This window comes from Notolepis coatsorum (assembly GCF_963971535.1).
Source record: "Notolepis coatsorum genome assembly, chromosome: 11".
Lineage (NCBI taxonomy): Eukaryota > Metazoa > Chordata > Actinopteri > Aulopiformes > Paralepididae > Notolepis > Notolepis coatsorum.
Window position 1 is genome coordinate 109835336 of NC_140175.1, and position 16893 is coordinate 109852228.

The 16893-nt window shown below is 42.3% G+C and overlaps 1 protein-coding gene across 2 annotated transcripts in view; it reads right to left on the reverse strand.

Annotated features, from left to right (window-relative positions):
- The window catches only part of fsd1l (fibronectin type III and SPRY domain containing 1-like), a 172501-nt gene that overhangs the window by 68655 nt on the left and 86953 nt on the right, over nucleotides 1-16893 (reverse strand). For both annotated transcript variants that reach the window (XM_084324470.1, XM_084324469.1), the window contains exons 2-3: nucleotides 12520-12615; nucleotides 5255-5386 (exon numbers count right to left, since the gene is read on the reverse strand). In XM_084324470.1, the coding sequence (XP_084180596.1) occupies nucleotides 5255-5386; nucleotides 12520-12615 (228 nt within the window). The remainder of the gene's footprint in view (nucleotides 1-5254; nucleotides 5387-12519; nucleotides 12616-16893) is intronic.

The following is a 16893-nucleotide window of genomic DNA, read 5'->3' on the forward strand; positions in this document are numbered from 1 at the left end:
AAAGTATGCAGTCCTCAAGTTCAGGTTTAAAAATTGCCACTTTTCTGGGTGCCGTTAAGAGGTTAATGCATCTGTATGTTATGGTTGGTGATTTCTGATGGTTCTGGGGTGTTGATGGGGGCAGCCAGCCTCAGTGAGTCGGTCCGTTAATCTGTGTTGTGACGTGTGAGTGCTGGGGTTTTGTTCCTGCTCAGTGGATACCAGTCCTCTGGCCTCAAACTGCCCCACCAGCAGCATGATGTCACACACACACACACACACACACACACACACACCAGAGACACGCACACACACACGCACACGCACACACACACGCACACAAACTGGGAGGGTTTCTGGGGCTGAGGCCACGGACAGTTAAGACCATGATGAACTAGCAACAGGCAACCTTTTGAGGCCATGTACCGTAGATGGTCATTTCTGCCACCGTTTGTCTAAACTTTTTTTAAGAACGTTTTTTTTTGTTGTTTTAGTTATTTTTAAGAAAGTGATCCAACAGTTTTTCTCACGATAACTTTGTTCCTCGTGCCGGCAGCTCACCATGTGATCCACCTTGACGTAGTCCCGCTGTTCACCTCCCACCCCTGCTGTACGGAGGTCATAGGTCAAGAGTTTCTCTTGACAATCCAGGACAGTGTTGCTAACAAACACATTTAACACCCGTTTTATTCCTCTTAATGATGCATTAAACCTGGTCTTAAAGGAGAAACCTAGTTTAAATCTATATCCTAGGGCTGGACGGTATGGTCTCAAATTTATATCACGGTATAATTTGAAGTAACGGTATATATCACGTATATTCATTTATTTTAAAATGTCTATATAAATGCTTCTGAAGGGGTAAAACACTGGTATGGCAGCTATTACTGTACTCTTGTATTACTAGGACATATTTCACATAGTACAGAGGTATTTTAAGAACATTTATTGTGCAAAACTGCAATAAAAAAATGCTAAACCTTTTCTCAAGTTACTTCCATCTCTAAAAAAACACTTTTTTCATGAAATACAATCAAATCAAGCGGCACAAAGTGAAAATAAAAACTACAGCAGGACAGGAGGTTTCTTTCCCACAAAAACAACTCAAACACAATAAAACTCCCACATAACTTAACTTTAGTGTACATGTTTGACAACGTAGAGAGAGAGAGAGAGAGAGAGAGAGAGAGAGAGAGAGAGAGAGAGCAAGAGAGCGTGATGTAATAGGTTTGAGTTTGAGGTTTGAGCGTCCTAAGCTGTCGTAGGTAGGGATGGGTACCGAATTCGGTACTTTTGAGGTACCGAACCGAAACACGTCGGTACTACCGAGTATCGAATCAAGTGAGAAACCGAAAAAAAAATAAAAAATAAATAAAAAAATAAAAAATCTATTCATTTTTTTTTTACTTTTTTTTTTTTTTTTTTTACTTTTTTCTTTTCATGTCAACGTTCACCACGCACAATATATGCTTACCTAGGATTTGACTTGATTCAACAACAAAGCAGTCGGAGCAATGACAAGCCGAAAACTGTCGAAATTGTAGTTATTTGAAGTTTGGATTTTTTTTTACGACTGAGGTAGGTAAATTAAATTTCGACAGTTTTCGGCTTGTCATTGCTCCGACTGCTTTGTTGTTGAATCAAGTCAAATCCTAGGTAAGCATATATTGTGCGTGTGAACGTTGACATAAAAATAATAAAAAAAAAAAAAATAAATAAAAAATATTTTTTTTTATTTATTTTTTATTTTTTTTAAAGTACCGAAAAAAGGTACCGTTGGGTACCGGTATCGATTCACAGGTACCGGTACCGGTATCGGTTCAAATGTGAAAGGTACCCATCCCTAGTCGTAGGTGATGATGTCACACCAGGGTTGTCAACACACAGAGTTGGAAACGGGAGCAGCCCAGATGGATAAAGCGATATAAAAAACGAATAGCCAAATAAATGTGAAGTTATCTTTGAACCTCTGTTGTCAAGCCTCGTCACTATAACCACCCCCCCCCCCCCCCCCCCCCCCCCCCCCCCCCCCTTTCCTCACTAATGGAACTGGTGCCGCAGAGTCACGTTAGAACGTTAGCTTAGCTAACATTAGCCCTAGCCCATTGCTGTGCTAAAGCAAGTCTCCTCTCAGCCTCCTTAGCCAAATTGAAATGCCAAAACTATATGGCACGGTCCGTGAGCAAGTGGAGAAAAACTCAGTACAATTAAACACTAGTATGCAACGACCACTGCAAACGTTGAGTGAATCGTCAAGTAACGCTAACGTCATTGCTACTGCTGTGACTATCTGCTCTAGTCTACCGGTCACAAGGTAGTCAAAATCCATACCGTAGCGCAAATTCATACCGTTTTATACCGTATACCGTTTATACCGTCCACCCCTATTATATCCTATATACTGGTATGGTGAAATAAAACCCATTTAGTTAGTTACTAATCATTGAAAATGAATTTAAAAACAGACAGACACAGCCACATAACGTTAAAGATCAAAGTAAGCGCTCTACAGATATTGAGTGTCTGTTTGTAAAATGTCTGGTATCCCCGGTAATACCGGTGTCGTCATGAGTTTACTAGTCATGGGAAATTCCACATCGCGGGCAGGCGTGCGCACACACACACACACACACACACACGCACACACACATGCACACATTTAGAATCTTTATTTACAGTATGTCCACATAAAGACAATGTTTAAAGGACACAAATATGATCAGTGCACTACATTGTGGGTTATTCTTAGTGATGCACCGATGTGAAAATTGTGGCCGATACCGATAACCGATATTAATATTGCTGTTCTGGCCGATACCGATATTTACCGATGTCGATATCTCTGTATAGAAAACACTTTTTATGATAATCAAATAAAGAGCTATTTTCCAAAACGCATATTTTTTTTTACTTTTGTAACTTATTTTCAGAAATTACAGATATTTTGAAACTATTTAAGGCCAAAACATGTAAAAATAAAAAAAAAATAAAAAAAAATATAATAATAATTTGTTTTAACCCTTTCTTCGCCAAGAACGTGTTACGACGTCATTCTCCGCCATGCGTAATCTGCCAATGACGTCGTACAGCGTCTTTGAGATCAATATTTCAAAAATCTGTCATGGCAATCATATTTCACCCACGGAGACTTGACGGGTGCTGTAGATCTCCTCTCAACTCTCCAACGGTTCAAGACCGCCATCTGGTGGCCGATCGGCGAATTGCCAAAACCGGAAGTGAGCGGCCGGAAGTGGTGCTCACCCATATTTCGTCCGGCCACTCGCTATCGCTCCCGGGGCTCCATCTCGACACACTGGATAATCGATCGGTTGCCCTAACTCAATAAACAACGTTATTTGGACGTATATAGTATTATACAACCTGGAAATGGATTGCATATATCAACATCCCATAATAGCGATCTTTCTGCTCCACGCTGATCACCCAATGGTCAGAAAAAGCTGCGGTGAGTTTCAGCGTGTTTGATTATTATTATCCATACAAACTGCTATGATCAACATATCACCCATACTGCATGATTCATTTAACGTCGGTCATTGCATTATAAACGACCCCCCCCCCCCCCCCCCCCCCCCCCCCCTCCGGTCAACATCAGATGATGAGTCATGACGTTTAGGACCTTGTACAATTGAAATTTTTAATCTGACGTCAATCGGTATCAAACTACATTTGAATATATGTATTTATGGCTATAACTCACGTTCTATGGAAAGCTGCAGAAAACGATAAAAACATATTTATACTTTAGACCGTATTTTAGTATGAATGTGTGAATGAAAAAGTAGAACGTTGCTACATCCTAAACGATAGATACTTGATGTTGAATGGGCCATAGTAATGTCAATTTAGCAATATAATTTAAAAGGTTATAGCCCTGCAAAGAAGGGGAACATCTCCATAGATTTACAGTACTGGCAGAGAAGGGATTAAGATGAGAATAATCTCCGGCAGATAAAGGGTTAATATCGGCCCAATCTTGATATCGGACCGATACCGATGTGTAAAAAAACTGCCATATCGGCCGATATTATATCGGCGGCCGATATATCGTGCATCACTACTGATACATTCGTGACCAAATTGGCAATGGCAACCAAAGTTACACACACACACATAGGATGATGAACCTGACAATCAACACACAGCTCATGGGTAAAGATAGCAGCGTCTTCTCCAAATTGCACGGCTGCCAATAATAGCGGACACTGAGCAATATCTTGCTAACTGTTTGGCTCTTCCCTTCGGAAGACCGGCCATCTGAAGGCCTCTAACACCCAACTTATGAACATGACCCAGGCTTCCAAATATGAAGACTAAACGTTTACAGTTGTAGCCCAGTTGTGATATGGTATGCTCTAACAGTTGATACGTCAACATTTTGGTTGTAAAGGATTCTTCTAGATCTAGACTGTAGTCAAATGTACAGCAAACTTCTAGGATGAGAACCTCTCTGTTATTCTCATTAACAATAACAACATCGGGGGTGTTTGCTGAAATATCAGAGAACAGTGAATTGTCACTACACAGATTGAACATACATGGCTTCACACTGGTGTGCTTATACAGCACTGTTGCAGGTGACCCGAGTGTGGAACTGACACTGTCTGCAATCAGATCCACGATCCTATCATGCCTACAAATGTAGAGCCCTTTGTATGCATGACAACCATTGAGTCATGTGAGACATGGTTTCTGTTGTCTGTTCGTGACCATGGTGTATGCAGTGTGGGCTATGACTGCCAGGGAACCAGATGGAAAGGTTGAGCTTCGATGGTAAAACCTGTAGCCTAGCTTTTAAAGTGAAAATGATGATGCTCTCATCAATAGCAAAAAAAATTAAACTGCGTGCGAGACAGAGAGGTCAGCGGCAGGGAGACAAGCAAGCTTCCCTTGCAGTTTAAGCTCAGTCCAGTGTTGACGTTGTTGTGCCGACATGAGATGGCCACGGGCATTGGTAAAGTGGCAGTTCATGCCACGTTCCACAGATGTCAATGGTGGCCTTCACGGAGATGGTAGGGTCAGAGATGATCTCCTCAGAAACATTAACAGCATCTGAGTCCGGCCCCACCCACACACACACGCACACACAGTACACACACACACACACACACACACACACACACACACACACACACACACACAGTACACACACACCACACACACACACACACACACACACACACACACACACACACACACACACACACACACACACACACACACACACACACACACAGTATAAAGAAGTACACACCTGTAGTTCATGTTGCTTCCTGGCTTGTTCCTGCTTGATGCTGTTGGTCATACTCTCTTTCATCTCTTCCAGAATAGAGAACAGTGTATCAAACTCCTCCTCCAAGTCACACACCACCTGGCTGGAGTTCACCTGCGCACACACACGAGCGCACACACACACACACACACACACACACACACACCATCACATCTCCAATTCTTTGATTCTTGTTACTGGAAGTTTGAAGTGACAGCTGACATTGTCCCCCGAGTGTAGCAGATATTAGGGATGCACCGATCTGACTTTTTCAGCCCCGATACCGATACCTGGGCTTTGGGTATCGGCCGATACCGAGTACCGATCCGATACCCATTGTTCAATTAATAAACTGTATGCCTCACTGTGTGGGAGAGACTGGGATCATTATTTTGTGCAAGGCACAACATCAGGCTCGACTTAAAACATTAATTTCCTAACTTAGTGAAACTAAACACAGATATAAATGTACTGAATTGTTATTTCTTATTTTATTTCTTATTATATTATATTATTATTAGAAAAAAGGTGGGTGATTCTTCATATTTTGTTGCTGCTGGTTAAAGCCAAGTCTACTGGCATCGTATCCCTAAGATGATGACAGGGTGACAAAAAATGTTTTGTTTAGATTTACCTCGTACTGTCCCCTTTTAGTCAACTGCCCTGTCCCGCGTTATTTCTTTCCGTAGCTGCATTTCTGGCAGACGCTCTCTGATTGGCCACTGACTGACGCTCTCTGATTGGCCACTGACATGTGCGCCCAATCGCGTGACGAGCTGTGTCTTTGCCCGTTTCCGGGTCTAACAGCATGCAAACTACCTAACGCCTAGTTTATCACTGGTTAAGCTTAGGCGACTCTTTCGAAGTTGGTTAAGGTTAGAGTTTGGAATCAGGGCTGGTGTTCTATCGCCCTGCTCTAAGACAAACTCTAACCTTAACCAACTTCGAAAGAGTGCCTAAGCTTAACACTTTCAGTGCCCAGCAGGGGGCGCACATTTAGTGCTTGAATGCCCACCATCCACTTCAATGTTAGCATTAATATCGCCTAATCTATGTTTTAAATTATGGCTATGTGTCTAATCTGCCCGTCGCTTATCAATGACTAATTTTCCAGTCAACATTGTCGAAGCGGATTGTTTTTTTATCGGTTCATTTCCGTTTTATAGCATTTTGAAAAGCCCTCGTTTTCAAGGGGGAAAAAAAGAATCTGTGATAAAAGCCCTGTACTGTAATATTCTAGAACGTTGTAATTTTTCGGCCTATTTATGAATCGTTTTCAAATAAATGCTAGATTATCGATAGTATAATGTGTACGTATGCACGCTGGTGCCGCAAGCTGAAAATCGATTCTCTTAGTTCCTGATCGCTCGCACAGTCTAACAGCCATATCACATATAGGGGAACAGCTTATATCTCCGTGAAAACAGGTCTGATTATCCTAAGACTGGTAAAATAGATTCCTTACCTGAGATCAGATGGTATCCAAATGGATTATTCCAATTCCTGATCGCCATTCCAAAAACCGATCCTTTTATTGATCCAACGCATATACTGTAAAAGACATATTACACGTTGTGCTGAGGGTCCACAATGAATCTGATCGGCTCCGGTTACATGCATGAGAAGTAAAATGTGGATTCCGGAGTTTTTTTTTCTCATCCATTTTCATTGAGTCCAATCCAAAAGGGTGCATTACCATCTGGGAGACGATAGGGGGTGCTTTTTTCACATCTGAGCTGGTTTATTATTTAATTTTATTATATTATTATTATTTATTATTTTTATTATTTAATTTTAATTATTTAATTTTTTTCCCTATTGTTAGGTTTTAGTGAGTTTTTCCTTACCTTCGTGTGGGGTATGTCTGGGAGTGCTTGCATTCTTTCATTTATTTGCATTTATTTTAAATTTGTTGGACCTTATGGTGTTCTTGTTCTGTTCTTGACTTATTGTTATGTTTCTTCTTGACTTGTTTAAAGAAGACATGTACGGCCCATGGGGACATTAACGTGTGTTGTCGGGCCTTACAAATAAATTTGATTTGATTTGAGTTTACCAACGGTAGACTCGGTTGATGAAATATGAATTCAGATTGCTAATTAAAAAAAGATCTCATGATGGGCATTCAGGGGGCGGGCTGATAACCCGAGATATCTCGTGATGGGCATTCAAAGTGTTAAAGGCCAACTTGCAGGTTGTATTTTTGTTCAATAAACAATGTGACTAGGCCAACGCTGACTTTCATGAAGAGAGGAAAAAATATTGCAAAATTGACCCAGTTTTAGCGTTTTTATCAAACATTTTGTTGACCAAACCACAAGCTCCACGCACATGCATATTTTAATCCATGGTTCAATAACATGCGTGTGTCATCTTAATGCTGACGTCACATCAGGTGCAGGGCATCGAGGGGCTCTGAGAGTCACACACAGGTAATGGCACGAAGCACAGAGCCTTGCTACTACTAGCCCAGGAGTGATGAATGAAAATGTATCCGTTTCACCCAACACTATTGCTCCGTGATCATAGCCATTCATCTCTAAAGCTAACCACTATTTGTAAAAGCCACAACCACGTTACCATATTTGTAATAATGTAAATCATTGTGTCGTTGTACATTGTTGTGTATACAACGTTAGCAGCTAACGTAGCTTAGCTTAGCTTGGTAGCCGCCATTCTCGAAACTCCTAACAATGCCCGATTTAAAATGGTTCTCTCCTCTTTGTATACCTGTGTCCTCACAAGTATTCTGCCATGGAACTTATGGACACGACAATAGTAGTAGTTATAAGGTGTTTGATCATTGTGTCGTTGTACATATTCTGTACTGCTAACGTAGCTTAGCTTAGCTTGGTAGCCGCCATTCTCGAAACTCCTAACAATGCCTGATTTAAAATGGTTCTCTCCTCTTTGTATATCCGTGTCCTCACAAGTATTCTGCCATGGAACTTATGGACACGACAATAGTAGTAGTTATAAGGTGTTTGATCATTGTGTTGTTGTACATATTGTGTATACAACGTTAGCAGCTAACATAGCTTAGCTTAGCTTGGTAGCCGCGAGTGCAGCTAAAGGGGCTATCGTATCAACATGCCGCGACGTGTAGCTTGCTAGCTTGCATGATGCGTGTGCAGTGCTTTGCCCCACAGGTCTGAGAAGAGGACCTGCACATTTTACTCGTTCCCAAAACTCTTTTACAAGCCCCGATCTAAAATGGTTCACGACAGTAGCCATATTGCTAAGAGCCATATAGCCAGTAGTACTATGACCCGGACGGGCATAAAGCATAAGTTGCCTGAAGTGACGTCACAGCCCTGCTAGTGTCTGATAAGCTTTTTGACTTGCTCCGTGCATGTTATTCGTGCGTGGACCTTTTTAACCCTTTCTGAGTGGCATTTCCGGCGTCAAATGGAAAAAAAATTATAATTAAATTAGATACCAATGATGTAAACTACCCATAATTGCAGAGTAGGGTTTAACCTGCAAGTTGGCCTTTAACCGGTGTAGAAACAGGCGTCACACAATTGGGCGCACATGTCACATGAAGTGGCCAATCAGAGAGCGTCTCCGCAAAATGCGGCTACGGAAAAAAATAACGCCCCTGTCCCAAGCCCCAGTGCCACCCCCTTTTAGTCACCTGCCCTATCACAAGCTCCACCCCTTTTAGTAACCTGCCCTATCCCAAGCCCCACCCCATTTAGTTACCTGCCCTATCACAAGCTCCACCCCTTTTAGTCACCTGCCCGATCCCAAGCCCCACCCATTTTAGTCACCTGCCCTATCCCAAGCCCCACCCCCTTTTAGTCAACTGCCCTATACCAAGCTCCACCCCCTTTTAGTCAACTGCCCTATATCAAGCCACACACCCTTTTAGTCCACTGCCCTATCACAAGACCCACCCATTTTAGTCAACTGCCCTGTCCCAAGCTCCACCCCCTTTTAGTCAACTGCCCTATCCCAAGCTCCACCCCCTTTTAGTCAACTGCCCTATCCAAAGCTCCACCCCCTTTTAGTCAACTGCCATATCCCAAGATCCACCCCCTTTTAGTAAACTGTCCTATCCCAAGCCCCACCCCCTTTTAGTAAACAGTCCTATCCCAAGCCCCACCCCCTTTTAGTCAACTTCCCTATCCCAAGCTCCACCCCCTTTTAGTCAACTGCCCTATCCCAAGCTCCACCCCCTTTTAGTCCACTGCCTGTCCCAAGCCCCACCCCCTTGACAGAGGAAAGCAATGCTTGTGATAAGAGGGTCAGGAACAAAAAAACAAGACTTAATTGATCAATTAGTCGCTTGTTTATACTTTTTCCACGCCATGAACTAATGACAAAAAGCGTGGCTGGCATTCAAAGTGTTAATTGACAACTATGCTCAATGAGTTCACCCACGGAACGGTTGTTGGGACATTGGTTTCCGCACGGACGTTATATGTTGTTGCACTTGCTATCCAGGTGCTCCGGTTCAGTTAGCTAGTAGCAGAGGCTCTGGCTAGTAGTAACGTGTATGTTGTGATTTTTAATGCACCATAAATATCGAACATTCTCTTTTGAGACTCTGGCTCAGACTCTTATCCTTTGGCACTAAAAGCTAAACATTGTCACCGGTATGTATGGCTGTCCGCAACATGTCATTAATTGCGTGCATGTGTGAGAGAGGTCGATCAGTGACGACAGTTAGGTTAGCCACGTTAATGTGAGCTAGATGGAAAGACAATGTAACGTTACTGGTGAAAAAGTTATTTACCTTGGAATACTCCTTTGCCAACTTGCTGTACTTTGCTTGCAGGTCTGCAGCCATTATTGCGGGATTATGAATAGCCCCAAATTTAGCCAAGGTAACGTTAAGCTAAAACTAACTTTTCAGCTAGCTCTTCAGCTAATGCTAACACAAGCAAGCGAACACATCAGAGCTCCCCGTCACACCGCTCTGTCAGGACGATGGCATTTAAGAAAGTATCTGCTGTTAACACTTTGACTGCCGGGAAACGCTGTACAGCGTCATTCCCGGCCATGCTCAAGTTGCCGGAGGACGCTGTACAGCGTCCTTATATCAATATTTCAAAAATCTGCGATCGGATTCATATTTCCCCTCCGCTGGCCTGAGATCCACCAGGAGGACCCACTGAGCTCTCTGGCGGTTCAGGAGCGCCATCTGGTGGCCGATCGGCGCAATCGCCAAACAGGAAGTGCTATGGAGGTTGTGCTGGTCGGCCATATTACTTCCGGGCACTCTGTTTGGCTCCCGGGACTCGATCTCGACACAATACATAGCGATCGATTGCCAATAAGTCGATAAACAACATGATTTGGACATATATACTATTATACAAGCTGGAAATGGACCCGATATTTCTACATACCATAATAGGTAAATGACTGTTCCACGCTCATCGCCCAACGGCGCGAGGAGGATACGGTAAGATTCAGCGTTATTTTTAATCGTATTCCATATAAACTGTTATGATGAACATATCACCCACACTAGATGAATGATATAACGCTGCCCACGGAATTATAAACGATCCCCCGCCCATCCGGTCATCATCAGATCATACGTAGATCATTGGAATTTTTTATATCGCCCCGATTGCCATCAAACTGTATTTCATCATCAATATAATGCATTTGGGGCTATATATCACGTTCTGGAGAAAGCTGCAGAAAGAGATGAAAACATACTTATACATTAGACCATACTTTACTATGAATTTGTGAATGAAAAAGTTTAACGTTGCTACACAATGAACAATACATATATGACTTTGAATGGGCCCTAATAATGGCAATGTAGCAATAGAATTTAAAAAGTTATAGCCCTGCAAAGAAGGGGAATTTCTCCATAGACAAATAGCGCTGGCAATCCACAGTCATTTTCCGGATTTCTGGCCGGCACCCATAGTGTTAAAATGACAAACAGCATTGATTTGTCATTTTTATTCATTTGTCAGCAACTTTAATTCACGGTTGATTAAAAACACGTTTGTTTTATAATGCTCACTCTCAGCAGGAGGTGAAGGAAATTATGTCATATGAGATCGGAGCATAGAATTGAAGCGTACTCGGCGATACCGATACCAGCATTTTAGGCTGTATCAGAGGCATTTCCGATACTGGTATCGGTATCGGAACAACTCTACCTAGAATTACCAATGTTCTAATAATAACATGTCCTGAATATAGCTGCATGTCATGATACATGTGATACATGTGTGAATAACAGCACATTTAATTAATGGAGTTGTATGTGTGAATAACAGCACATTTAATGAATGGAGTTGTATGTGTGAATAACAGCACATTTCATGAATGGAGTTGTATGTGTGAATAACAGCACATTTAATGAATGGAGTTGTATGTGTGAATAACAGTACACTTCATGAATGGAGTTGTATGTGTGAATAACAGCACATGTCCTGAATGTAGCTGCATGTGTGAATAACAGCACATGTCCTGAATGGAGTTGTATGTGTGAATAACAGCACACACTAGGGGTGGACGGTATACACGGTATGAATTTGCGCTATGGTATGGATTTTGACTATACCTTCATACCTTGTGACCGGTAGACTAGAGCAGCTAGTCACAGCAGTAGCAATGACGTTAATGTTACTTGACGATTCACTCAACGTTTGCAGTGGTCGTTGCATAGTGTTTAATTGTACTGAGTTTTTCTCCACTTGCTCACGGACCTTGCCATATAGTTTGGGCATTTCAATTTGGCTAAGGAGGCTGAGAGGAGACTTGCTTTAGCGCAGCAACGGGCTAACGTTAGCCGCTAAGCTAACGTTCTAACGTGACTCCGCGGCACCAGTTTCATTAGTGAGGAAAGGGGGGGGGGGGGTATATTGACGAGGCTTGACAACAGAGGTTCAAAGATAACATTTATTGGCTATTCGTTTCTTTATATCGCTTTATCCATCGGGCTGCTCTCGTTTCCAACTCTGTGTGTTGACAATGACATCCTGGTGTGACATCATCAACTACGGCAACTTAGGACGCTTAAACCTCAAACTCAAATCTATTACACCACGCTCTCTCGCTCTCTCTCTACATTGTCAAACATAAATGAATATACTGTGATATATACCGTTACCGTCTATGCTTCAAATTATACCGTGATATATATTTTAGACCATACCGTCCAGCCCTACGCCATGAATAGCGAAAAACACTTGCAGTGTTATCCCCATAATTTACCAGGAACTATGTGTGGAAGGGGTTTATATAATAGTCTGTTGGTTGCAGCGTACCTGAACTCCTGCCAGGGAGTGGCTTAGTGTCTCCATAAAGTTGTGAAGTTCCTCATTCTTATTGGCCAGCGTGGTGATTATCCTTTGTAGGGCCTCCTGGAACACAAACACACGTGTTAATCATCAAATTACTTTTTTCATTGTGAGAGGTGGTTTTAAAACATGTCTGTCACACACACACAGGGCGATAAAACGATAACGATAATTATCGCGATATATTTTAATAATCGATATCGATCGAGAGAGAAAAAATAAATAAAAAAGTTACCTGCAAACCAGAGACAGTGGACAGACTTGTCTTTCTTGCCTGCAACTTAAAGTAATGGCTTAACACATTGACTCATTGTACCCATCAATATAGCCAGTCTGCCACCGTTGAAAGCCTATGGAGATGTTTACCTTCTTTGCAGGGCTATAACTTTTTAAATTGTATTGCTATATTGACATTACTATGGCCCATTCAACATCAATTATCTATCGTTCCGGATGTGGGAACGTTATATTTTTTCATTCATACATTGTTGTGTTAATACCGTCTTGAATATAAGTATGTTTATAAGCTTTTCTGCTGTAATTCCAAAAACGCTAGTTATAGGCCTAAACGCATATGATAGATTATCGATTGCCGTTTCTTTCCTATACACGCTATATTAAAAAATGTAAATGTATATGATCGGTATACATTATGCTTCATCATGCGTGGAGGAAAGGGGGGGCGGGGGTCGTCTATAATTCCTTTATCGTCAGTAACGGCTTTATGTAGTATGGGTTGATATATTGATCAGACGTTACTGTCCTCTTACCGTTCGCCGATGAGACTGGAAGAAAAAGATCCCAATTATTTGACGCCGATCACCTAGATCCATTTCCGGTTTGTATGGCGCAATAAACGCCGAAATCATATCGATTATTGCGTTATGGAAGCGATCCAAATGCACGCCAGTGTTTGTCTGTAGTCTCGTAGCAAGATATTACTGCCGGAAGGATTTCCTTGACGCACTGATCACAACTTCCGGTTTTGAGAGTGTAACTCTCCCGACCATCCACCAGGCGGCGGTATTGAGGCGTTGCAATCTCATTCAGGGTCCCGCTGCAGCTCCGGAGGTTGGCTGGATGAATTATGAATGCCATGGCGAAAAAATGTAATATTGATTTAAAAAACGGCGTACGACGTTGTTGGCGTTCAACGTTGTTGGCGTTCAACGCATGGCGGGCAATAACGACTTTCGCCGTTCTTGCCGCTGGATGTGTTAATGTCCAAAGGACAATAATGACCAAATTGAGATTTATTTTTCTCTTGTCCATTTATTTTGTTTGCTTTCTAATTTAAAATACAGTTTGAAACCGTCTGTACACAGTAGGCTATGTGTGCTAGCAGAGCTAGTCTCCAGTCACGAGTCACGGTGCACATGTGCGGTGGTTTGTCCAACAAAAAAGCGCCAAAAGATAGAAAAGAAACTAGCAGAGCCAGAACTGTTCAACTCCCCTGGAGCCACAGCCAGCAGAGAAGCCCGTTTACTTTAGCTTTCAAACTCCTGAGAACTGGAGTGTGAGGGGATGTAACACTAAACACCCTGCTGTTCACCCTGTACATGCTCCCCCTCGGCCACATCATCAGCCGGCACGGTGTGTCGTTCCACTGTTACGCTGACGACACCCAGCTGTATATCCGGATTACACCATCATCACCTTCATCACCCCCCACACTGACCGCTTGCCTGGAGGAGACTAAGGCGTGGATGAACCACAGGTTTCTCCAGGTCAACAGCTCCAAAACAGTAGCCATGCTGATCCGTACCCCACACCAGGTCCGGTCATCCACCATCACCACCATCTCCTTCTCCGGTCAGGACATTCCCCTCTCCACCCTTGTCACCAACTTGGGCGTGAAAATGGAGCCCCACCTCACTTACGAAACTCATATCAAACACCTCTGCAAGACACCTCTTCCACCTCAGAAACATCACTAAACTCTGTTCCTCACTCACCCTGGCAGATTCTGAGAAACTCGTCCACGCCTTAGTCTCCTCCAGGCTGGACTATTGCAATGCACTCATCGGGATCCCTAGTAAAAGCATTCAAAAACTGCAAACCATCCAGAATAGCGCTGCTAGGATCCTGATGAGGGTGCGCAAATATGATCACATCACCCCCACCCTCAGATCACTTCACTGGCTTCCCGTGGAACACAGGATCGAGTACAAGGTCTCCCTCCTCACTGAATTGAAAATGGGGGACCCTGATGTAAACAAGACAAACGTCTTTCACTGGTCTGCATCCCCTTAACAATTGTGTGTATTGAGCCGTACTGTATTGTACCCATTCTGCAATCTGTTAAATAAAGTTTTCATTCATTCATTCACTCACCAGTGCGTACACGGTGGTGCCCCTGCCTACCTCAAGGAACTCCTCACCCCCCAGTCCTCCTCATCCTCCCTCCGCTCCGGCACAGCCTACCTCCTCAAAGCCCCCAGGACTAAGCTGCACACCATGGGCGATCGAGCCTTCTGCTCTGCCGCACCCAGACTGTGGAGCGCTCTCCCCATCCACCTGAGAGCACCACAGTCCGTCGAGGCTTTTAAATGGGGCCTAAAAACATTTCTTTTTAACAAGGCTTTTGCATGCATTTCTCTTTTATTTGTACTTCTATTCATTTTTATTATTATTTTATTTAATTTTTTATGTTCTTCCATTTCATTGGTTGTTTTATTCATTTTAATTGTTTTATTCATTTAACTTTTTATCTTTATCTCCTGTAGCACTTTGAGATTTTCACAAATATAAAGTGCGGTACAAATTGAATTTATTATTATTATTATTAAAGATGGCAGCAACGACAAATAATTGCTGCAAAATAAACTTTTTTTTTAATAATAATAATAAATAACATTATTAAAAAAATATTAATACTTATAACAATATCGATAATTATCGAGTGATATGACATTATCATATTGTTATCGTCAGGGAACAAACTTAACTTTTTGACTTACCAGCCATTTGGCTGGTAGATTTTAAAAACTACCAGCCGGGCAGATTTTTTACCAGCCAAAAATCCAATTAGTATTTATATTGTAACGTTTGGCCACTTTAAATCATTGAACAGAGAGAGAGAGAGAGAGATTTTTTTTTGATTTTAGAAAAACATTTATTTACATAATTCTCATTACAATGTACAATGTGTATGTCAATACAATTAAACAACTAACTAAACATTATATCGGGCAACATGTGTCCCCATCACACTTAAAACCACATGAGATCTCACAATAAAAAAAATGCTAAAATACACCTGTCCTTCTGCAACACAACAAAAAAACATTGAAGCTCCACCCAAACAAAAAAAGTATCCATACTTCCATTCAACACATAATGTCATCAAGAACAACATATGAGCAACCCAAAAGGGTCCCGTCAGTCCATTTGTGTCAGTTTTTATATCCAGCTCATGAAAAAAAAAAAAAAAAGATCCCCTTCATCAGGACCTTCCGTTCCACCGAAATAATCCTGCAACAGGTATTGTTCCCCGACGCTCCGCGCTTCAGTCCAATCGTCCAGACAGACCCTGTTGTGACAGGCCGTCCTCAGCCCCAATAAAGAAGCCACTTCCTCTGACCCGGCTACATTCACAACATCTTTCAGTGTCATTGTCCCAACTGCTTGCAGACACTGTCCAAGCCCAGGTCTACTCCCTTCCTGAATGTCCAGCCGGGCTCCACACATCAGAAGCTCCATTATCATGGTAACATTATATTATCCAGTTTTCTGAGCTTCTGCACAATTTTTCTCAGTCTAAAAACGTCCTGGAACTCATTGTTCTTCAACCTCATTTGAGTCCTTGCTGAAAAAATAAACATCTCCAAATCTTCAAAAAAATCTTCCACTTTGACACTTCTCAATTTTTTTGTTGTGTGCAGGAACTTCTGTATCTGCCTGACTGCATAACATTTTTTCCGTTGTGAATCAGACACTTGAGAAGCATTTGGGAACTCATCTTCCTCAACACTTGAGATGTCATCCCCCCATTGTTTTTCAATCTCACCCCATTGTTTTTCAACCTCATCCTCGTCCATGCTGGACTGAGAGGAACCTGTGTCTTCTACACCCTCCTGACTCTCTTTGACCAAACTTGTCACTCCTTCCTTATCCTGAGAGCCCACCCCTCCATCACTTCCCACCACGCCATCCACTGTCTGACTGTGTACATTGTCCACCACATTCAACTTTTCCCCTATTACTTCACTTCAAGGGGGGGCAGCATCTCTGATTCCCACCTCCTTACCTATAGGGCTGTCTTAAATACTTCGAAGCTTCGTTCGATGGCACAAGCTTCGAACATTAAAAAAAAAATCGAAGTTTAAAAAAATAAAAATA